The sequence below is a fragment of the Apodemus sylvaticus genome, chromosome 1, assembly GCF_947179515.1.
Source record: "Apodemus sylvaticus chromosome 1, mApoSyl1.1, whole genome shotgun sequence".
Taxonomy (NCBI): Eukaryota; Metazoa; Chordata; class Mammalia; order Rodentia; family Muridae; genus Apodemus; species Apodemus sylvaticus.
In genome coordinates, this window is record NC_067472.1 from 74,373,695 (window position 1) to 74,398,878 (window position 25,184).

General features: G+C 42.5%; 1 protein-coding gene across 1 annotated transcript in view; it reads right to left on the minus strand.

Annotated features, from left to right (window-relative positions):
- LOC127695112 (deleted in malignant brain tumors 1 protein-like) overlaps positions 1–25,184 on the minus strand; it is a 122,935-nt gene that overhangs the window by 80,886 nt on the left and 16,865 nt on the right. Inside the window, exons 5-8 of the mRNA XM_052197021.1 lie at positions 23,930–23,992; positions 18,986–19,051; positions 12,938–12,997; positions 239–556 (exon numbers count right to left, since the gene is read on the minus strand). Coding sequence (XP_052052981.1) covers positions 239–556; positions 12,938–12,997; positions 18,986–19,051; positions 23,930–23,992 — 507 coding nt within the window. The remainder of the gene's footprint in view (positions 1–238; positions 557–12,937; positions 12,998–18,985; positions 19,052–23,929; positions 23,993–25,184) is intronic.

Genomic DNA, 25,184 nt, shown 5'->3' on the forward strand with positions numbered 1-25,184 from the left:
GAAAGCAAGCGCCACACCGTCTGATTTGGGACTGCAGGGCCAGTGAGACAAGCTCCCTTACCCTCGCACCACCATGGGGGAACGTGTCCTCAAATTGTGAGCCAAAGCACACCCTTCCTTCCTCCCTTCTGCTTTTGTTAGTATTTTGTTAAAGTGGAAAGAACAGTAACTGATGCAGGTGTGAAGGGTGTTCCCTCGGGAGAGCAGAAGCTAGGCCCTCAAGGGCAGTGGGCCTCACCTGAACAGATGACACTGGCGTCTTCACTGTGATCACAGTTGTGGGAGAACCAGCCAAGGTGGGAGCACTCCTCCAGGTGCCCCTCATGCCCCTTGCAATGCACATTATCAAGGAGAATCTTCCCAGAACCTTGCCCAAAGTAAGCTTCGCTCAGGGCCGAAACAGCCCAGCCACACCCCAGCTGCCTGCAGATGATGTTTGCTTCTGGAAGGTCCCAGAGGTCATCACACACAGTCCCCCAGACTCCCTGGTAGAAGAGTTCTACACGGCCTGCACAGCTCCCGTGGTTGCCTGCCAGCCGCACGGGCACCCAGCCTCCTGAGGAAGAAAAAGGAAACGGAGATGCAAGCCGCCTTCTCTGCCCACTGATGGCTACTGTCTACAACCCGGCCTCTGTTCTTATTTTCCTTGAGCTGCCAGCCTATGCAATTACCCCACTGGGTCTGCGCCATAGAGCCTATGGTATTTTCCTTCTCTACATTTGTTTCGAAACAGCTTCACTGTGAGGAGTTATTTGCAGAAGTAGCCAGCGTGCTCTTTACAGTGAGGTACTGAGATGCTGCCAGTGATTGGAAAGCCTTCTCCCCTCCCCACCCCACACTGTTATGCACCAGGCCTTTGGTTCGTCTTGGCTGTGAGAGCAGGCATGCGTAGCTTTACTCCCTGAGCACCCTGGAACATCATATGGGTTAGCTCAGGCTAGCATGCTGGATGCTGAAGGACATGTAGCCGGTCACTTCACTCATTTCTGGAGACAGCTGTAGTAAGGGGGCCAACCCTAGAATAGGCATATTCCGCTGCCCTTCCAGTGAGCCACATGCAGAGTAAACCAAAGCCTCGGCCAATCTGCCCAGATAACTTGAAAATTAAAGCAATTAAAAAAAAAAGGTAGTTATTTCATATGTCTGTGTTCTGGGGGCAGTTTTACTTGGGAATGGGTAACTAAGAGGTAAGACTCCATTGCTAAAGACACCACTTACTTCAATTGCAGGACCCAGGGGAACCAACCTTGAACTGACCAGGAAACATTCTCCCTGCTGGCTAGCTTTCATAGTGCTAGACAGTGCTGTGGAGATGGTATCTCAGTGGCCTTAGAGCTGGATCCTGCATATTACAGTAATTACCTGTCAGGTAAGATTTGCCCACTGATGTAATAGTGGGCACTGTTTGGATGTAACCAACCACTCTCTTGATTGGATTTGAGGACTGCTCCACAGAAGAGAATTTTAATGCCTTGTGCTGTAACATGGTTAAAATCATGGCTAGGATCCAGAGACTGTCCTACCTGGGGATTCATCCCAGACACAGTCCCCAAACTCCGACACTATTGTGGATGCTAAGAAAGGCTTGCTGAAAGGAGCGTGACACAGATGTCTCCTGAGAGGCCCTGACAGAGCCTAACAAATACAGAGTCTGATGCTTGCAGCCAATCATTGCACTGAGTGGGGTCCCCAATGGAGGAGTTAAAGGACTGAAGGAGCTGAAGGGGTTTGCAACCCCACAGGAAGAACAACAATATCAACCAACCAGACCTCCCAGAGTTCCTAGGTACTAAGCCACCAACCAAGGAGTACACATGGCTCTGGCTGCATATGTAGCAGAGGACAGCTGTGTCAGACATCAATGGGAGGAGACGTCCTTGGTCTTATGAAGGATCAATAAATGCCCCAGGGTAGGGGAATTGAGGATGAGGAGGCAGGAGTGGGTGGGTGGGGGAACATGTTCATAAAAACAGGGGGAGGGAGGATGGGATGGGGATTTTGGGGGGGGAACTGGGGTAAGGGTATAACACTTGAAATGTAAATAAATTTTTAAAAAAAAGCGGCGGGGAAAGAAAAAAAACATGGTTAGGCAGGTGATAGAACCTATGGGAGAATCTATTGGTATTATTTTGCTAAATGGTTATGTTTTCAAACTCCCTGACAAATGTTTATAGGTATAGACTTTGTACTTGTTCCAGCCTTGGTCAGAGTGGCTGATTGGGGGGAGGGGAGTAGTGGTTAAAAGGCAGAGATTCATAGCTATTCAAAATGCTGGCACTCAGTGACTGTATCACTCACAGGTGAAACACCCAAATCCATCCACCACAAACACAGCACACCTGCTTGGTTCTGTGCAGCTCACTCTGTTCCCATGAGCTCTAGGAGTTGTTCCCTCTTTTTTTTAGCAGCAATTCAGAGGAGTCTGTCCAAGGACATAGCAGCCACCTAGGTCTATCGTAATTAGGTCTCAGCTCTCAGAAGCCTCAGCCTGTGAGGCTTCCAAGGGAGGGTCACATTTATTAATTCTAAGAATATCAATCAGGTGTTGTTATATTTCCTTTATAAGGATCTCAAATACTTGGGTGAGATGTTAGGATCTGACAGACCCAACAGTGGATTCCCTGAGGCTTCCTATTCTCTCCTCAGCATCTGCAAGTGGGTTATTTTTAGTTTTCATCAATTCTTTTACATACATGAATACCCAAACAATTAAATAATTACTTCTTATTGTGATTTTAAAAAAGGTAATGGGTTATTTAGAAAAATGGCTAAACCTAAAGCTTAAGTCACACATTGAACCCCACACATTAATCGTGGGAGACTTCAACACCTCACTCTTACCAGTGGACAGGTCATCAACTGTCAAGAAACTAAACTGAGAAATAATGGAACAGATGTTATGACTCAAATGGACCTAATAGATATCTACAGACCATTTCACCCAAACACAAAAGGATATACCTTCTTCTCAGCACCTCATAGAACCTTCTCTAACATTGACTATATATTCTGTCATAAAGCAAGTCTCAATAAATACAAGAAAATTGAAATAGCCTGTATCTTATCAGACCACCATGGATTAAAGCTGGAATTCAACGACAACAGAAAGCTCACAACTCATGGAAACTGATCAATTCTCTACCCAATGACCACTGAGTCGATAAAGGAAAAAAATTAAAGAGTCTCTAGAGTTCAATGAAAATTAATGGACAGCATGAAAACTTACAGGACACAGTGAAATCAATGCTAAGAGGAAAGTTCATAGCATTAAGTGCCTTCATAGAGAAATTAGTGAGATCTTATGCTAGCTAATTAACAGAACACCTTAATGCTCAAGAACAAAAAGAAGCAAAACACACCCAAGTGGAGTAGACAGCAGGAAATAAGCTCAGGGATAACATCATTAAAATAGAAACAAAGAGAATAACACAAAGAGTCAATGAAACAAAGAGCTGGTTCTTTGAGAAAATCAACAAGATAGACAAACCCTTATCCAAGATAATTAAGAGAGAGAGAGAGACAATATCTAAATTAACAAAATCAGAAAGGAAAAGTGGGACATAACCACAGACACTGAGGAAATCCAATGAATCATTAGTTCTTACTTAAAAACTCTGCACTCCACCCAATTGGAAAATATAAAATAAATGGATGCTTTTCTTTATAGATACCACTTACAAAAGTCAAATCAAGATCAAGTAAACTAAATATTCCTATAACTCCTAAGGAAATAGAAGCAGTCATTAAAAGTCTCCTAACATCTTAAAAAATGCTCAACTTCACTAGTCATCTGGGAAATGCAAATCAAAACAACCCTGAGATTTCACCTCACACCAGTCAGAATGACTAAGATTAAAAACTCAGGAGACAGCAGGTGTTGGCGAGGATGTGGAGAAAGAGGAACACTCCTCCACTGCTGGTGGGGTTGCAAATTAGTACAACCACTCTGGAAATCAGTCTGGCTGTTCTTCAGAAAACTGGGCATGTCACTTCCAAAAGATCCTGCTATACCACTCCTGGGCATATACCCAGAGGATTCCCCAGCATGTAATAAGGATATATGCTCCACTATGTTCACAGCAGCCTTATTTATAATAGCCAGAAGCTGGAAAGAACCCAGGTATCCCTCAGCAGAGGAATGGATGCAAAAAATGTGGTATATATACACAATGGAGTACTATTCAGCCATTAGAAACAATGAATTCATGAAATTCTTAGGCAAATGGATGGAGCTGGAGAACATCATACTAAGTGAGGCAACCCAGTCTCAAAAGATCAATCATGGTATGCACTCACTAATAAGTGGATATTAGCCTGGAAAACTGGAATACCCAAAACATAATCCACACATCAAATGAGGTACAAGAAGAACAGAGGAGTGGCCCCTGGTTCTGGAAAGACTCAGTGTAACAGTATAAGACAAAACCAGAACAGGGAAGTGGGAAGGGATGGGTGGGAGAACAGAGGGAGGGAAGGGGGCTTATGTGACTTTCAGGGAGTGGGGGACCAGAAAAGGGGAAATCATTTGAAATGTAAATAAAAAATATATCGAATAAAATTTTAAAAAAAGTCGGCCACATCTCCAGGTCCTGCAAGAGGCAAGAGGGGCTTCCGGGAGGCCGGTTGGGAGAAGTCAGTGTGCTCTGGTGAACCCAGCGGGCCCTGGTAGGAGCCTTCAGGTGTCTGCTTTGGGATCTGAACAGCCTGGGCCACAGCACTCGATCTCCAGGAAGTGCGGGTGACCTGGTGTGCACCCAGAGGCAGTCTGGGAGTGCACAGCTTGCTCCAGTGGCACAGAGCTTAGGTTTCAGTCCTGAGGCCTCTGGCAGGAGCCCTCAGACCACTTCCGTTTCCTGATCCAGATCAGCCTGGGCTGCAACACTCCAGGTCCTGCAAGAGGCAAGAGGGGCTTCCCGGAGGCCAGCTGGGAGAAGTCAGTGTGCTCTGGTGAATCCAGAGGGCCCCGGCAGGAGCCTTCAGGTGTTTGCTTCGGGATCTGAACAGCCTGGGCAACAGCACCCTGTCTCCAGGCAGTGCAGGAGGTAAGCTGTGCACCAGAGGCCACCTGGGAAGAGGCAGCTTGCACTGGTGAGTCCACCATTGACAAGACCAACTAACACCAGTGAGAACTAGATGGCAAAAGGCAAATGCAGGAATGTCACTAACAGAAATCAAGGCAATATGGTAACATCTGAACCCAATTCTCCTTTAATAGCATGTCCTGGATACCCCATCACACCAGTAAAACAAGATTTGGATTTAAAATCACTGGTCATGATGCTGGTACAGGAACACATGAAGGACATACTTAAAGAAATTCAAGAGAAAATGAATCAAAAGTTAGAAGCCCTTGCAAGGGAAACACAAAAATCATTGAAAGAAATTCAGGAGAATACAAAAGCCAATAAGGAGGAAACACAAAAATCACTTAAAGAAATACATGAGAACTTTGGTCAACAGGCCAAGGTCATGAAAAAGGAAACACAAAAATCTCTTAAAGAATTACAGGAAAGCACAAACAAGCAAGTGAAGGAGCTAAGCAAAACCATCCAGGATGTAAAATCAGAAGTAGAAACAACTAAGAAAACTCAAAGGGAGACAGCTTTGGAGATAGAAAGCCTTGGGAAGAAATCAGGGGACATAGATACAAATATCAACAACAGAATACAAGAGAGAGAAGAAAGAATCTCAGATGCTGAAGATACCATAGAAACCATGGACTCAACAGTTAAAGAAAATGCAAAATGCAAAAAGCTTGTAACCCAAAATATCCAAGAAATCCAGGACACAATGAGAAGACCAAACCTAAGGATTATAGGTATAGATGAGAGTGAAGATTTACAACTTAAAGGGCCAGCAAATATCTTCAATAAAATTATGGAAGAAAACTTCTCTAACCTAAAGAGAGAGATGCCCATGAATATACAAGAAGCCTACAGAACTCCAAACAGACTGGACCAGAACAGAAATACTTCCTGTCACATAATAATCAAAACACCAAATGTACTAAACAAAGAAAGAATATTAAAGGCGGTAAGAGAAAAAGGCCAAGTAACATATAAAGGAAGACCTATCAGAATCACAGCAGACTTTTCACCAGAGACTATGAAGGGTAGATGATCCTGGGCAGATATCATGCAGACTCTAAGAGAACACAAATGCCAGCCAAAACTACTATATCCAGCAAAACTCTCAATCACCATAGATGGAGAAACTAAGATATTCCATGACAAAACCAAGTTTACCCAATATCTATCCACAAACCCAGCCCTACAAAGGATAATAGGAGGAAAACACCAATACAAGGAGGGAAACCTCACCCTGGAAAAAGCAAGATAGTAACCTTTCATCAAACCCAAAAGAAGTTAACCAATCAAATTTAAAAAATAACATCAAAAATGACAGGAAGTAACAATCACTATTCCTTAATATCTCTTAACATCAATGGACTCAATGCCCCAATAAAAAGACATAGACTAACTGACTGGATACGTAAACAGGACCCTACATTTTGCTGCTTACAGGAAACACACCTCAGGGTCAAAGACAAACACTACCTTAGAGTAAAAGGCTGGAAGACAATTTTACAAGCAAATGGTCTCAGGAAACAAGCTGGAGTAGCCATTTTAATATCAGATAGAATTGACTTTCAACCCAAAGTCATCAAAAGAGACTATGAGGGACACTTCTTGTTGGTCAAAGGAAAAATACAACAAGAAGAACTCTCAATCCTGAACATCTATGCTCCAAATGCAAGGGCACCTCTTTCGTAAAAGAAACTTTATTAAAACTCAAAGCACACATTGCACCTAACACAATAATTGTGGGTGACTTCAACACTGCACTTTCCTCAATGGACCAATCAGGAAAACAGAAACTAAACATGGACACAATGAAACTAATTGAAGCTTTGGACCAATTAGATTTAACAGATATATATAGAACATTCTATCCTAAAGCAAAAGAATATACCTTTTTCTCAGCACCTCATGGTACCTTTTCCAAAATCGACCATATAATTGGTCACAAGACAGACCTCAACAAATATAATAAGATCGAACTAATCCCATGCCTCCTATCAGATCACTGTGGAGTAAAAGTGGTCTTCAATAGCAACAAAAACAAAAGAAAACCCACATACACATGGAAACTGAACAATATTCTACTCAATGATACCTTGGTCAAGGAAGAAAGAAAGAAATTAAAGACATTTTAGAACTTAATGAAAATGAAGACACAACATACCCAAATCTATGGGACACAATGAAAGCAGTGCTAAGAGGAAAACTCATAGCCCTGAGTGCCTCCAAAAAGAAAATGGAGAGAGCATACATTACCAGCTTAATGACACACCTGAAAGCCCTGGAACAAAAAGAAGCTATTTTCACCCAGGAGGAGTAGAAGGCAGGAAATCATCAAACTCAGGGCCGAAATCAATCAAGTAGAAACAAAGAGAACCATACAAAAAATCAACAAAACCAGGAGCTGGTTCTTTGAGAAAATCAACAAGATAGATAAACCCTTAGCCAGGCTAACCAAAGGACACAGAGACAGTATCCAGATTAACAAACTTAGAAATGAAAAGGGAGATATAACAACAGAAACTGAGGAAATTCAAAAAATCATTAGATCCTACTACAAAAGCCTATACTCAACACAACTGGAGAATCTGGAGGAAATGGACAGTTTCCTAGACAGATATACGACACCAAAACTAAATCAGGATCAAACAGATCAACTAAACAGTCCCTTAACACCTGAAGAAATAAAAAGGGTAATAGAAAGTCTCCCAACCAAAAAAAAGCACGGGACCAGATGGCTTCAGTGCAGAGTTCTATCAGACCTTCATAGAAGACCTAACATCAATACTCTTCAAAATATTCCACAAAATAGAAACAGAAGGAACACTACCCAACTCGTTCTATGAAGCCACAATTACGCTGATACCAAAACCACACAAAGATCCAACAAAGAAAGAGAACTTCAGGCCAATTTCTCTTATGAATATTGATGTAAAAATACTTAATAAAATTCTTGCCAACCGAATCCAAGAACACATCAATACGATCATCCACCATGATCAAGTAGGCTTCATCGCAGGGATGCAGGGATGGTTCAATATAAGGAAATCCATCTATGCTATCCACTACATAAACAAACTCAAAGAAAAAAACCATATGATCATCTCATTAGATGCAGAAAAAGCATTTGACAAAATCCAGCATCCTTTCATGCTCAAAGTATTAGAAAGAACAGGAATTCAAGGCCCATACCTAAACATTGTTAAAGCAATATACAGCAAACCGGTAGCCAACATCAAACTAAATGGAGAGAAACTTGAAGCAATCCCACTAAAATCAAGGACTAGACAAGGCTGTCCTCTCTCTCCATATTTTTTCATGCAACAAAGACACATGCTCCATTATGTTCATAGCAGCCTTATTTATAATAGCTAGAAGCTGGAAAGAACCCAGATGCCCCTCAAAGGAGGAATGGATAAAGAAAATGTGGTATATTTACACAATGGAATACTACTCAGCAATTAGAAACAATGAATTCACAAAATTTGTAGGCAAATGGTTTGATCTGTGAAATATCATTCTAAGCGAGGTAACCCAATCACAAAAGAATACACATGGAATGCAATCTCTGATAAGTGGATATTAATTAGCCCAGAAGCCCTGAATACCCAAGGCACAAAGTGCATAACAAATGACTCCCATGAAGAAGTATGGAGAGGGTCCTGATCCTGGAAAGGATTGATCTAGCATTGGAAGGGAATATAAGGACAGAGAAAAAGGAGGGAGGTGATTGGAGAAGGGATGGAGAGAAGAAGGTTTATGGGACTTATGGGGAGGGGGGATCCGTGAAAGGGGAAATCATGTAAACAAAGAATATAGAAAATAAAAATATTAAAAAAAGAAAGAAAGAAAAAAGTCTCCTTCCAAAAAAAAAAAAAAAAAAAAAACCAGGCCCAGATGGCTTTATCAAAGAATTCTAGCAGACTTTTAAAGAAGAGCTAATACCAATATTCCTCAAACTATTCCACAAAATACAAACAGAAGGAACAGTGCCAAATTCATTTTATGGGGACACAATCAGAGTGATACCTAAACCATACAAAGGCTCAAAAAGAAAGAGAATTTCAGACCAGTTTTCCTCATGAATATTGATGCAAAATTACTCAATAAAATATTTGCAAACAGAATCCAAGAGCACACCAAAAAGATCATCCACTAGGATGCTCAAGTAGGCTTCATCCTAGAGATGTGGGTCATATGAAAATCCATCAATGTAATCTACCATATAAACAAACAGGAAGAAAAAACATATGATCATCTCATTAGACACTGAAAAACCTTTAGCTCTTACTTTCATGATTAAAAAACATCTTGGAGAGATCAGGAATACAAGGCACATACTGGATACTGGATATTGGATACTGGCATGTAGACTAATGCAAATAGATCAATATTTATCATCTTGCACAAAATTCAAGTTCAAGTGGATCAAAGACCTTATCATCAAACCAGATACACTGAACCTGATAGAAGAGAAAGTGGGGAAGAGCCTGAACGCACTGGCACAGGAGACAACTTCCTGAAAGAATCCCAGTAGCTCATGCACTAAAATCAACAATTAATAAATGTGACCTAATGAAACTGAAAACCTTCTGTAAAGCAAAGGACACTATCAACAGAACAAAACAGCAGCTCACAGAATGGGAAAAGATCTTTACCAACCCCACATCTGACAGAGGGCTGATTTCCAAAATATACAAGGAACTCAAAAAATCAGATATCAACAAACCAAATAATCCAATTAAAAATGAGGTACAGAGCTAAACAGAGAATTCCCAACAGAGGACTCTCTAAAGACCAAGAAACACTTAAAGAAATGTTCACCAACCTTAGCCATCAGGGAAATGCAAATCAAAATGACTCTGGGGTTCCATCTTACAAAATGGCTAAGATCAAAACATCAAGTGACAACACATACTGTTGGTAAGGATCTGGAGCAAGCGGAACATCCTCCATTGTTGATGAGAGCGTAAACTTGTACAACCTCTTTGGAAATCAGTTTGGTGGTTTCTTGGAAAATTGGAAATAGTTCTACCTGAAGACCCAGGTTTGCTACTCCTGGGCATATGCCCAAAAGATGCTTGATGCTTGACCGTGCCATGAGGACGTTTGTTTACCTATGTCCATCAATGTCCAGCTCAGTTGGACATTGCATGTCAATAGCAGCTCAGTAGCAGCTTTATTCACAATAGCCAGAAACTGCAAACAACCCACATGTCCCTCAACCAAAGAATGGATACAGAAAATGGGGTACATTTGCACAATGGAGTATTACCCAGATATTAAAAACATTGATATCATGAAATTTGCAGGCAAATGGATGGTACTAGAAAATATCATCCTGAATGAGGTAACATAGACCCAGAAAAGCAAACATGGTATGTACTCACTTATAAGTGGATATTAGCCATAAAACAGATAAAGGATAATCATGTTATAATCTACAAACCCAAAGAAACTAAATAGAAAAGGAAGGCTAAGGGGAACATGTAAATCTTATTAAGGAGGGGAAATAGAATAGACATCTTGGGTGGGTGGGGAAGGGGACTGGGTGGTTGTGATGGGAACAGGAGGGATCCGGTGTGAGGAAGATGGAGGGAGAGAAACTGGGAGAGACAACTTGAATTGGGGGAGCATATTTCTGGAATGAGCTAGAAATCTAGGGCAATGGAAACTCTCAGGAATCCATGAGGGTGACTCTAGCATCCTAGCAATGGGGGATATGGAGCCTGAACAGGTCATCTCCTGTAACCAGGCAAGACTTCCAGTGGAGGGATTGGGATACCAAATCAGCCGCAACACTTCTGGCCTGCAATTTGTCTTGCCTACAAGATGTGCTGGCTGACCTAGGCTCTCTGCACATATATTACAGGTATATAGTTTGGCCTTCATATGGGACTCCTAACAGTGGGAACAGGGTCTGTTTCTCTGTTGCCTGCCTTTGGGACCCTTTGTCCTACTGGGTTGCCTTATTAGCCTTAATAGTAGAGGATGTGCATAGTCTTGCTGCAACTTGATATGCCAGGACTGGTTGATATTCATGGCAGGCCTGCCCTTTTCTGTTTTTTTTTTTAATTAGATGTATTCTTTATGTACATTTCAAATGATTTCCCCTTTCCTGGTTCCGCCCCCCCAAAACAATCCCATAAGCCCTCTCTCCTCCCCCTGTTCCCCAATCGCCCCTCTCCCACTTCCCTGTCCTGGTATTCCCCTACACTGAGGCATCAAGACTTCCCAGGACCAAGGGCCTCCCCTCCCTTTGATATCCAACAAGGCCATCATCTGCTGCCTATGTGTCTGGAACCATGAGTAACACCTTGTGTACTGTCTGGTTGATGGTTTTGTCCCTGTGGGCTCTGGGAGTACTGGGTGACTCATATCATTACTCCTGTGGTGCTGCAAACCCCTTCAGCTCTTTGGGTCCTTTCTTTAGCTCCTCCATTGGGGACCCTGTGCTCAGTTCAGTGGCTGGCTGAGAGTGTCCCCCTCTGTATTTGTCATGCACTAGCAGAGCCTCCAGGTGTCAGCTCTATCCGGCTCTGGTCAGCAAGTACTTGTGGGCATCAATAATAGTGTCTGGGTTTTGTAACTGTATATGGGATGGATCACTAGGTGAGGTAGTCTCTGGATGGTCTGAAGAGAAACAGAGGAGTAGATGGGTTTGGAGCAGTGGGGAGAGAGACTGGAAGGAGAAGGGAAACTGTGATCAGGATATAAAACAAACAAACAAACAAACACACGAACAATAGTTAAACCCACAAATAAACTGCTTAAGGTAGGTTAGATAGAAAAAGTAACTATCATGCATTGATTTTTATTAACTGGCCTACATGGTTCCACGTAAAACTGATTTTAGCAATAGAATGCACAGAATCAGCTGGTGGTTGTGGATGTCCAGGTGGGGCAGGGCATCTCTGTCCTGATTTAGTATTTTGTCATAGTGGTGGGAATGGTTTTCGAGACACTCCTGTCATCCTATTAAATATCAGCAAGGTGGAGCTGCTGGTTGTCACATGATCTCTGTCATTTGGCTTCTTACTTGGTTACTTTTTAACTCTGCAACTTCTCAAACTCATGAGGATGCTGCTATGGAAAGGTGGCACAACTCTCTATCTGTGATTGAATCTCCAGACATGTTTTAGAGCATTGTTGATCTCTGTCAAGGTCACTTGGATATTAATTCATCGTAAGTGATTTTATTCCAATGCACCAAGCCACCTCAACTGTTGGAAAAAACTAAACGTAAACACCCCCCCCATGTGACTTTATTCAGTCAATCTCAGCATTTACATAAGAAGTGTAGATGGGGCTGGAGAGATGGCTCAGCTGTTAAGAGCACTGACTGCTCTTCCAAAGGTCCTGAGTTCAAATCCCAGCAACCACTTGGTGGCTCATAACCATCCATAGCGAGATCTGATGCCCCCTTCTGGAGTGTCTGAAGACAGCTACAGTGTACTTACATATAATAAATAAATAAATCTTTAAAAAATGTTTAGATGACGCCCTTGTGATGGGGTGGGGTATAGAGAAGCTATAAGCTCTTCTAGCCCTGAGGTGACTCAGCCGAGAAAGACCATTGTGACACATTACATGATGGCTTGCATGAGGGTACCATTCCACATCCATTTGGAGGGGATAATGTTATGGATGCCGCAGGTCATACTTAGCTTAACTGCAAACTTGATCGACCATAACCTGTATGCTGGAATAAGCTCCCTTCTCCTCTAAGTTGCTTTTGGTGAGAATGTTTTCTCATAGTCACAGAAAGGGAACTAGAACCCAATGCTAGAACCCAAGGTCTTGTTACTCTCACAAAAGAGACATCCTCAGGAGGAACACAAAGCAAAACCACTAACCTGATGGCTTGTATGACTCAGGATCTATTAATGGAGTGGGATCTGGTGACCTGTCAGCGCCTGTGGGAGAAGGAAATCAGCATGAGGGGCTGGAATGGTATTAAACTGTAACCTCAATAATGTATGAAATAGGAGATAAGTAATATTGAAAAGATGTGACAACATTAACATCCATGGAAAGTTATAGCCTCACACCACTGCAGATAATGCTGGACCTTCATGAACTAGATTAGAGCTCATAAATTATTTGGAGACAATTGATATTTCCTAAATAACTTTTAGAAGATGGCAATAAACAGCTCTTGATATAACTCATTTGATGCAATATATGTCCCAGAATATCCCATTCTCTGCTTAAATGGATACATCTCTTTGACTGTAATTAGCACGCCCTTTACTCTCATAGCCCAGGTAGATCTGCTATGAGCTCACAAAATGAGTTACCTGAAGTGAACAACTTGAGAATTAAACCAACCCAGGAGTGTGTGTGATGCTGCTGCAGCCTCAGACTCTGCAGCCCTAGCAGAAACCAGCACCAATGCTGTATAGAGTGTGCCATGGAGATCCCATCAAGGCCAAGCTTTAAATCTGGACAAGACAACATGCTGACAAGGATTCACAACAACTCTATCGTATGAAGGTGGCAACTCAAAATGGACCATCCATTTTGGAAAACTGCCCACAAATTCTTGAATATTTATGCTGGCTTTATTCATATCAGTAGAGATCAGCAACATCCATACATTATGAGCAGATAAATTTTGGCATGCCCATATAATGAACTAGGGCTTAGAAATGAGAAAGAATGAATTAGAATAATAAACAATTAATATTATCAATAACAAGATAGATACCAGGAATTGCTTGGATGACTCATTAAGTGTTCTATGAGTAATGAATCCCAGCACAGCTGGGTGTGGTGGTGCAAGTTCTTACTGCCCAGACAGGCAGATCCCTACTGAGCAAAATTCATCAGCCTGTAGAGACCAGCCTGCTGTGGACAGAGTTCCAGATCAGCCAGGGCTATGTAGTGAAAGCCTGACTTTAAAAACAAACAAAAAGCCAAAACAGAATGTACAAAATGTGATGACATGATGTAGTATCTTGGGTCTTCCTTAAGAACAGCAGGCTCTTAATCCCCAAGCCACCTCTCCTACCACAAATACTAAGTATCTTACATATGGTAACTATTAAATTTCACTGAAGCACATGGTAACTTTTGCTGCAGGTAGATTATACCTCATTAGAGCTGACTTATAATGAAAGGTAACTGACTTCATGTAAATAGGGGGCTGAATGTAGTGGGTATAGACACAGAACACAAGTGGGAAAAGTCTGTTGTCACCCAGAATTGAAGGGCAGGTAAAGGCTTGGATCCAAACAGTTGTCTGTGACATTAAAAGGATGCCATTGATTGGAACCCTTGGTACCACCTGAATCCACGATCCTATCTATGATTTGAATCTAAAAAGCATCTGCTCAAAGACTCCTGTTAAAGTCTGATTGCTTGGCTGGTGGACTTTTGAGAACTGGTTGTGTCGTGAGAAGTTTAATTTCCTGGTGGATAAAGCTATTGATGAATTCAGAGCCCAGTGGATGGTGAGGATCTAGAACCTGGTTAAAGGTGGCAATTCATTAGAGATGTTTCACTGACTGGTATCCATATCCTTGCTTCTGTACCAGCTAGGCACACTGAGGTGAGCAGCCATGCTCTGCTGCTGTGAGGTCCTGCTGCTTACCACAGGTCCCAAAGCAAGGGAGCCTGTCCACTTTGAGCTCAAACAAAGCCTTCCTATCTTAACTTATTTTCTGAGTCATGTCATCATCATAGCAACAAGAAAGTGTCCAACACAGTAGCTACCAATTAAGCACTGTGTGTGCTGTGTGTATAGTCACGAAACATGTATGATGAAACAGAAGCAAGCCACAAAATTTGACTTACTGGGGAAGACTTGTTTTTGAGGGTGGGGATGATGACAGACAGACAGACAGGCAGGCAGGCAGACATCTTTGATAATAATAGTGATGGAGGTAACTATGACGAGGGTGATATTTCTGTGTCTATTTGTAAGGATGGAAACATTCTACTTTAAGTATGTTTTAAGACAGTTATTTCCAGAGTGTGGACTGGAGAGCAGCAGCCTCAACATGTCAGACTTGTCAGGCAGGAAAACTATGGCGGTTTGAATCAGAAAACCCCGTGTATGCTCAGATATTTGAATGTTTCATCACCAGGGAGTGAAACTGTTGGAGCAGGATTAGAAAGTGTGCCCTTGCTAACATAGGTGCGGCTTTGGTGGATAGGGAGTACTGGGAGTGGGCTTTGAGGTTTGAAAAGCTGGCCCCAGGCCCAGTGTCCCTTTCTCTGCTGCCTCTGGATCAGGATTTAAAATCCTAGCTATTGCTCCAGCATCATGTCTATCTGATCTATCTAAAACCGTAAGAGTTGCCTTGGTCACAATGTCTCTTCACAGCAATAGAACAGTAACTAAGACACAAATCATTAGATCTACCCTAAACCTGCTGAGAAACACTGAGGTCACCCAGAGACCCATATTTTAGTCAGCCTTCCATGTGGTTCTGACATCCCATGAAGTTTGAAAGGCACTGCACTACAATAAGGGGTAGGGACTGAAATGACCTCATGCTGTTTCTAAGTGGGTAAGACACTTTGAAATCATACACACACAAAATATTTCAATTGCTGCTGTCCCTTGGCAGACTTCAAAAATATTATTTCTGATCTAATGTCTCTGGAAAGTAGTTATTTACTCTCACATAAACACTTGTGGACTGATGAGATGGCTCAGGTCGCAAAGGTGCTTGTGGCCAAGCGTGATAAAGTGCGTTCAGTACATGGGCCTCACTTGGTGAAAGGAAAGAAATGGCTTCTGAAAGCTGCCCTCTGTCATCCACACATGCACTACGGTATGTACACACACACACACACACACACACACACACACACACGCACACACATGCATGCACATATGCACACACACATGCACATAATGTAATAAAAATGGCAAACTTTGCACCATGAGATCCCTGCTATTCCCAGTCACAGTAGAGTATATATTGAAACCAGGGCTCTCTGTCCTATAGCCACAGAAGACCCACCTTGTCTGTAGCTACTTGGTGATTATAATCAGATCACAGAAGGCTCTGCCCTCTTGGAGGCTGGAGGCAGGGCTCTCACCCTCTGCTTTCTCACTGTCTGTGTTCTTCAGGAGAGCACTCTACCAAATAACACACCCCAAAAGATGTCTAGGATTACCCCAGGGAAGCTGCCCAGAAGAGAGGCCAGTCCACAGGACACAGTTCCTGGAGTGGGGCTGGAGAAAGAGAGAGCACTCAACACAGCGATCTGTGCTCTTAACCTATCTGTTATGGGGTGTTGAGATTTAAGCAGCTTTAATGGTAGATTACTTCAACCAGCTTTCAGACCAGATCATTCTGTAGACTGCTAAAAGCCTGATTTAATAGGCTGTTTATCACGCTGCATCCATTACACAGAATACACTAGAGACAGAAGTCAGTGCAGAAGGGATGCAGAAACCAGTGCTACCTGGGGGGCAGAGAGAGATGAGGGAGACAGGGGTAGAGAGGAAGGGAAAGAGGGAAAGAGAGAGGGAGTATTGCTGCTGTTAGCAAGCCTGTTCAGAGCAGCAAGAGAGGGTATCAGCTAACCCAGGAGCAGGCCACTGAGCATTCATCTGGGTAAAGCTCTTGGAATGCAAAAGGACAGCTCTGGTTCCATCCATCGGTGTGTGGACAAGCTGCTGTGGGCACAGGGGACCAGGTGGCTCTCTGTGCCAATTCAGCATGCGATATCTGTCTGGCAGGTTCTCCCCAAAGCCCTGGCTGAAGAGGGAGCTGAGGGGAACCAGTATGGCAGGACTGCACAACAAGCCACCTACACATGACCTGTGCCTAGGGCAGGTCCCAGCCATCATCACACACAGATCCCCACAGGTGCCCTAGTGGGAAACCTCACCCACCTAGATCATCCTTCAGAGCCATTCCTCAGACTCAGCCCAGAACAGGCTTCTGCAGGCTAAAACAAACAAACAAACAAACAAACAAACAAACGGGAACTTTCTGTTGAACTTGCCTACTTCTCTAGCTTACGAGCTGGAGTGAGTCACTCCTCTAGCACCTCAGCTGGATAAAAGCACTGTGGGCAGGAAGTATATACTAATAATTTCAGGAGATGTGTTCTTTGTTAGTCACTAAGCAAATTAGTTGGGTGATGGAGCAGGTGTATCTCATCAATGGCACTTTACACTGACATCAGCAAGGGAGACATGAAAATCTGGGAAAATTGATTTTACTATGTGGAATATTTCCCAAAGTAACAGTAACAGCTCTCTCTCTCTCTCTCTCTCTCTCTCTCTCTCTCTCTCTCTCTCTCTCTCTCACCAATTTGTCTAAAATAGTAACTGTCTTTAAAAAATTATGGCATGATATATATATATATATATATACATATATATGTATATATACATAGTGTCTAAAACCTAAAACACATATATACACATATACATACATATATACATACACATACATATATACATATGTGTGTTTGTGTGTAATTTGTATTAAAGCAAAACCACAAACTATAGAATCCAAGGCCTTACACTTGGTAGCAAGCACTCTACCACTGAACTGTGGTCCTAGTCCTGGAGGCTTTGTTAGTTTGAAAATTTGATGCATGCACATAATGTGCTTTGATTAAACCACGCCCTCTCTACTCTCAAATTCTTTCTAAATATCCCCATCACTTTTCTCTCCTAATTTCAATGCTCTTTATCAATTTATTTATCATATATTGATATATTATCAATATGTTATTATTGATATCATATCACACACACACACACACACACACACACACACACACACACATTCTGTATGGCTGTAGGTCCATCTACTGGAGCTTGGTTACCTTCACAATGACCACATCGCCACCCCCAGATTCCATCAGTTACTAGAAGCTACTCAGAAAGGGTCAGAACTTCTCAAACCCCTCTCCCATCCATATTAGGCTTGCTCCTGGCTTGATCTTATTTGGGTCTTATGTAAGCATTCAAATCCACTGAGCCCATATCTGCAATAGCATTGTCATGTCCAACAAATAGCATTTTGTGTTATCTACTCCCTCTGCTCTTACAGCCTTTATGGTCCCTGTTCTACAATGATCACTGAACTTTACGTGAAGGAAGTGTGATATAGCTGTTCCATGGCCACTCCACAGTCTTATATTCTCTACACATTGACAGTTGTGGGTCTTTATTGTTTCCTACTATAAAAGGAAGCTTCTTTGGTGAGGATCTGAAGATTAAACATAGGTATAAAGGTAAGAATTTAGAAGAGAGTTTATTACTATGATATTAATGTTAATAATGATGGTGGTGGTAGTAGTAGTTGTTTCTCCCCCAGGACATATGACATAGACAGTCCCATGTTTTTTGTTTGTTTGTTTGCCTATCAATGGTTCCAGGCATGAGTTCCACCTTGGGATAGATATTAAGTCTATTCAGAATGTGGTTGGTTACTCCTGTAACCTTTCTGCCCTCACTGCATCAGTAGGCATATCTTGCCAGGCCCAATTGTCATTGTAGCTCACAGAATTCACATCTATGTCTGACTTTTGATTACTTTTATCTCCCATTAGCATAAAGAACTATGAACACTAGATGATGGGGTAGAAACTTCCCCTTTACCGATTCAGTTCTTGGTGAAAAATGGAAACTAGTAATATAAAACAGGCACTAATAATGTCTCAATAATGACAGAGTTTTGGTGTATGTGTGTGTGTGTGTGTGTGTGTGTGTGTTCTGAACTTTACGACATTTCCCTAGAAGAGCAGGAATATAAAGGTTACAGGAGTCAAAGTCCTCTTAATCAGCCAGGTCTGGAGGATGGTGAGTCCTCTCTCACTGTGGTGATTTCTCCTGTGCTTCAGCAAGCAGATAATTGCCCACCCACTTCTACCCCAGTGCCTTCTGGTGACCCCCAGCTGTGGGTCATAGGAAGCTTCCTTACCATCGAGGTTGAGCCTGGGCACGTGTGCTCTTCGACTGCCAGCTGCTGAGTCAGCCACAGGTAGAACTGTAATAATATGGAAATGGGGGTCAGAACCAAAGGTCTTTTCTTAAACACACAGCACATCAGAAAGGGCCTCAGCAAGCAGCTAGCAAGGAGCCATAACTTGATCTTTTCTTAACCCATGCACCTGGACTCACAAAGTGCTGGATTTTTCAAGTTCAGAAGGCTGACAGAAGTCTATCCAGCAAGACCCTCCTCACCACCCTGTCCAGTTTCCAAGTTCTACATGAAGATGTTTGCTGCTAATAAGGTCAGTGATTGAAAAACTGGACCAATGATATGAAGTCAAGGTATCCATAAGGATACTGGCTGTCTTCCTTGACCCCAGAGGATGTTATACAACCTTGGCTTGACTGCTTCACCCGTCATCTAGATGGTGAGACTGCACGTGGCAGGACTGGAAATGGAGGTGCTGCTCTTACCTGATTCAGGTCACTTGGCAACTTCTCACTATCCAACAATGGTAAGACACACACACACACACACACACACACACACACACACATGCTGTCAGAAGCAACTTGCTCCATTCATTTGCTCACATGTGGAATGTCAACACCATTTTACAAAATGGCTTGCTTCTGTGTCCCACTGTCTATCAGGAATTGGGGCCAAAACCCAAGGTGTGTCAAGAGGGGTCAAAAGTTCCTTCTACTCACACACTCAATGTATACTCTTTTACTTCTTCAATATTCCCTGCTTTGGTATCTAAAGTGACAGTGTTCAGGGACAAAAAGATAATGATCAGAATAAATGAAGACCCCACCCGGTGGGTTAAGGGTACCACTGCAGGAGACACTGAGAATCATGATTCTCCTGTATCCCTTGGCAGTGCCTCTGCTCCATCCCTTAACATCAGGGCATTTGTTCTATAGGCCTAGAATGCTGGGCATGGCATGTGCTGTGTACCACATCCAAGTTTTGTTGTTTTAACTCATGGCTCATTGACCTACCTGATGGTGTGGTTGGGTGATTTATGTTTTCTGAAATGTGGGTAGCTGGAAGAGCTATTGGAAAAACTATATAAGGAAACTGACTTGGGGTATTTAATATAGAATAGAAAGAAGAGGATTTTTGCCTGTTTTAAGTTTCCTGGAAAAGAATCGATTACCTTTCCATTCAAAAACTGTGAAAGAACCACACCTTGTTGGGATATGCTGTGTGAAGCTATGTCTCTGTCCTTCCTCACCTACCTAAGGCATTCACTGATTGGCTTTAATAAAAATCTTATGGCTAATTAGCTGGGCAGGAAGTACCCAATAATACAGAATATTAATTATATTAATTTGCACAGCCTTGATGATATTATGTTGTGTATGAAGACACTGGGTTTTCTGTGATTCTATTTACATGAAATCTCCAGAATAGGCAAGTGAAAGCATAGAGGATAAGAGCAAGTTGGTGGGACTTCCTGGGGAGGAAGAGAAAGGAACTCTGGGAAGAAGAAAGAAATGCCTTTCGGGAGACATGGAGGAGATAGATGTAACTACCAGCCTGGAAGGTACCTAGCCACATGGCTGGATGGGGCTAGGTGGTCAGTTTAACTACAATGAATTAGTTGAGAGTCTGCCCAGCTAAGACCTAAACTTTGAAATATTAAAAAGGTTTCTACATGGTCATTCGAGAAACTAACTGGTTAAGGAATAATTGCCACCATATTTGTTTCCAGTGCTAATTAATATATACAGAATATTAATCATATTAATTTCACAGCCTTGATGATATCATGCTGGACATGTAGACACTGGGTCTTTCTGTGGTTATATTTACACAAAATATCCAGACTAGGCAAATAAAAGCATAGAGAGAAAAAAAGGAAGCTGGTGGATGGCAGTGGTTTAGGGAGAAGGGACAGGTGGCTGAGGCTAGTTTGGGGGAGTGGTACTTCATCTGCTTTTCTACCTCAGAGCAGAGGCACTCTATTAAACCAGGCCACACCATCAGGCACCTACTGTGCACCATGCTCCTCACTAAATGCTCTGCTTACTAGGTTCAGGAACTTTGATACCTTCCTCCTCTCAAGAGCAAGACAAGGCTGGGTACCCGCTGCTCAGAAATTGGGGACCTGCTAGCTTGAACACCCCAAACATAAACAGAGAAAAGGGGCTAGAAAAAGAGTTCTCATTGGAAAGAGCTTGTAGAAACCTTGCTCTCCACACAGTGGGGTTGGGTAGAGCCTTTGGGAGCCAACGAGGATCTGAGGGACTTCCATCATTAGGACAGAACCCCTCACTCTTGAGGCTATGAGGCACATTTAGAAGGGCAGGAAGGAGCCCTTGCCTGCACTGAGTTAGAGTTGGATCTCCCAGGCTCCAAGGCCATGAGAAATAACTTCGTTACTTTTAGCCACTCATTTTGTGGTGTTTTGTTTTAGCATCAAACAGACTAAGACATTCTGAGGGGAGCTTCCTCATCCCATCATCATGTGTTGTTTACCTTGGAGCTTCTTGTCACCAGGGCTTTTGGAAAATGTGGTGTTTGGGGACATCTCCAAGACAAGGCAGACTCTTCCTTCACCTGTTCAGTTATATGGTGTCCCCTTCTTTCCAGAGTCTGGGTCTCCCACGTGGTTTTGGAGGACCATGCCCATTTTGGGGACCTGGATACTTTTTAACCCCACAGACTAGGCTCCCCATGAAATCCACCCTGTAAGAGCCAGCACAGAACATAGTCCCTTTGGCTGGGTCTCATTATCTCCCTATTCTCTTGGCCACCATTAGAAACTTTAGAAAGTCCTATGCACACCCACACCTGCCCTTTCCAGCCACATCTCCCACTGCAGGTACCTTCCTCTCTGCCCCACCTTCTACTCTCACCAGCTTCTTCTGTGTGTGTGTGTGTGTGTGTATCTAGGCAGAAGAAGATTAAGATTCTCCACTCAAGCAAGAAACATCATCAGGAAAACAAGTGGATTCATAGTGGCTGTTAGAGAAATAAGAATTAGCAGTGAGATATATTGGGCTCTGTGGCCATCACAGGTGATGAGCATGTGAATTTAGTAGAGGGCCAGAGTGAGAACATTCAGGCTTCACTCGGTGATGAACCCTTGATCCTCATTCCCCTCATCTCAAAAGGATCCTCTGAGTTCCTGAACAAGCAGCATGCCTAACCCATTGGCAAGTAGTTAACAGAATGTTCACAGGGTTTGTAGTTCATGGTGCTTTGGAGACCACAGTCTTAGGACTGTAGTCAGACTGTTGGTATTTTTACTTCATGGGACTTGGTGACAATATGAAACCTATTTGAACATGAGTCTCATCAGCTGGAAAGAAGACCAAAGAGGCGTCTCATAAAGCTGTTAGAAAACTCAGAGATGAAAAAGCACCCAAAACATTAGACCTCATAGACGAAAAGTCATAAAGGTAATGCTATCTAACAGAATCAGGTAAAAGCCACAATCTAGTTTAAAATTTCTGATAACCACAGTTGAAAACAGGAAAGAAACAGGAAGAATTTATTTTTTAATAATTTTATAGAACTTAACATGTCTAAAGTACTATTTAAATATGCGATCATATAATACTCTTTTAAAAATTTTGTGTGTGTGCATGTGTGTGTGTGTGTGTGTGTGTGTGTGTGAGAGAGAGAGAGAGAGAGAGAGAGAGAGAGAGAGAGAGAGAGAGATGCACATCTATGTATAAAAAAAGCCAGAGGAGGGCATCTGGTGTCCTGCTCTGTCACTGCTTTATTCCTTTGAGACTGGATCTTGCACTGAAGGTAAGAGTAAAATAACAGCCAGCAAGCCCCAGAGATCCTCCTGTCTCTGCTCCCTCTCTCTACCCCACACCTCGGGGGTCACATAGGCATGTGTGACTATATCCAGCTACTAACATAGGTGCTGGGGGTCTGAATTCAGCTCTTGATGTTTACTTAGAATATATTTGTACCCACTGAGCCACCTCACCAAACACTAAGTAATTTTTTTTTTAGAAAATAACTTCATTGAGGTATAGTTGATATGCTAAAAACCTGCACCTGATTTCAGTGTATGCAGACTGATAAATTACAGTCTGGATCTAAAATACATCTGTGTAACTCTCACCATAATCAAGAGAATGAATCTATCTCCTGCCTCCAAGTTTCCTCATGTCCTGTGTATGTGTGTAGCAAGAATGCTTACTGAGATCTGCTCCCTTCACAGATTTTAAGTGCACAACACTGTGTTAACAGGCTGCAGCTCTCTAGAACTCACTCATGTTGCTACAGAAGTTTCAAGCCTCCAGACATCAGTGTTCCATTTCTCCAAATCTTCAAAGACTCAGTGTGTTCTTGGTATACACAGTGCACCTCAGTCCTGCTAGCTGTGTTTCTAGCTCCCAGCAGCCACAGGAATCCTGCAGAAGGCTACTTTTCACTTGCCTCACCACACGATGATGTATACAATTGTACTATTGAAATGCCAGTTGCTACAGATGATGAGAGAGCATCAACTGTCATAATGATACATGAGGTTGGACTGTAATGGTGACTCCTGCCCACTGCGACCAGGAATGGGTGTGCCTGAAACTCACCAGCTTGGGAAAAATTACATTTTCCTATTTCAGATCTCCTCCTTGACACTAGCCATGTACTCTACTTTATTTTTCAAGTTCTGAGCATGTGAAGTGACCCTTTGGTAATTTCTCTATATCTAGCACAGGTGCATCTGTTCATCTTATGCTTTTCATTTGAGAAATGAGAAACCCTGAGTTCCTATGTTCTTGGCAGTAAAATTACAGTCAAACATAAAGTGAACCTGGCCAGGGTTGGGTCCAAGCTACCTCAGTCCCACTTCCCTCAAAGGGCATGACCTCAGGTGGAACATTATTGGTGGCTGGTGGTTGTGAAAACCTTTTCCCACACAACTGAGAGACTGCAGTAAATTCAGTGATGGAGTCCTACCTGATGCAGGGGAACTCGAGGCAAGCTGAGAAGATGTCTGAGTGGAGATGGAAGCAGGCAGAACTGGAGTAAAAAGTATTTAACAGTCAGTATTTATGGTGATTCAAGGGCAGTGAGCATGTAAGTCTCCCTGTGACTCTACATGGTAGAGCTTCCCTCAACTCTGAAGTACATAACACTTAAGAAATAAAAATGCTAACCCACCTCTTAGCTACTGACTCACTGCCCCCTAGACCCAATCAATGTTCCTTATCCTGTTTCTGCCAGCCTTGACGTCCAAGTGCAGGTAGTAGATGTTCTTCAGTGATGAATATATTTCCTCTAAGAATTGATCTGATGGTACAGACCTTCAATATCTCTTATTTGCTTCTTACACTTATTTAACTCAGGGTTTCACTACTGGAGTTTTTGTTAGTAGGTATTGTACTCTCTGTTGGTGTCACTCTATCTGTAGGTGGAACTTTGCCTCTCTCTAGGTTTGTACTAGTGTGGGGTTGCAGCAATGGTCAAGGGTATCAAAGTATATGTTGTCACACAGTTAACAGAATCTAGAATCACCTGGGATATGAGCCTGTGAGAATGATGTTATCGCAATTGCAATAATTGAGATGGGAACACCTGCCCACTGTGTGGGGCACCATTCCCTAGGCTAGGATCCTGAGCTGTGTAAGTGAAGAAGGGAGCTGAGAGCGACATGCGGCCATCACTCTCTGCTTCCTGATTATTGATGTGATGTAACCTGCTACTCCAAGCTCCTGCCACCTTGTTTTCCCCACTCATGATGCACTACACTGTGAACTATGAGCTAAAAAAACCCCTTTCCTCCTTAAATTGCTCTATCAGAGTATTATATCACAACAACAGCAGCAACAACAACAACCACAAAAGAAACTGAGAAACATTTCTACCTTGATGAATTATACCTCAAAACTGTGACCCAAAGAAATCCCTCCTCTTTACTGTGTCAGGCTTTCTGCCACAGTGATGAAAAACACTAACCCAGAAACGGCTCTTCCCTTTCAAGACCTTTCAGAATAAACACAGCCTGGACAACACCTTGCTATTGGCTAAGTGAAACCCATTTTGGATTCATGAATTCTAGAACTACATGGCAAAAAAGCAAAAACCAAACATCAAAAAACCCTACATCGAACTATGATAGTTTATTATAGGTCCCATAGTAAACTCATACAATAGGCCAACATGTGAGGAATTGAGTCTTCCTCCAAAGAAAATTTAAAACATGTCATTTGCC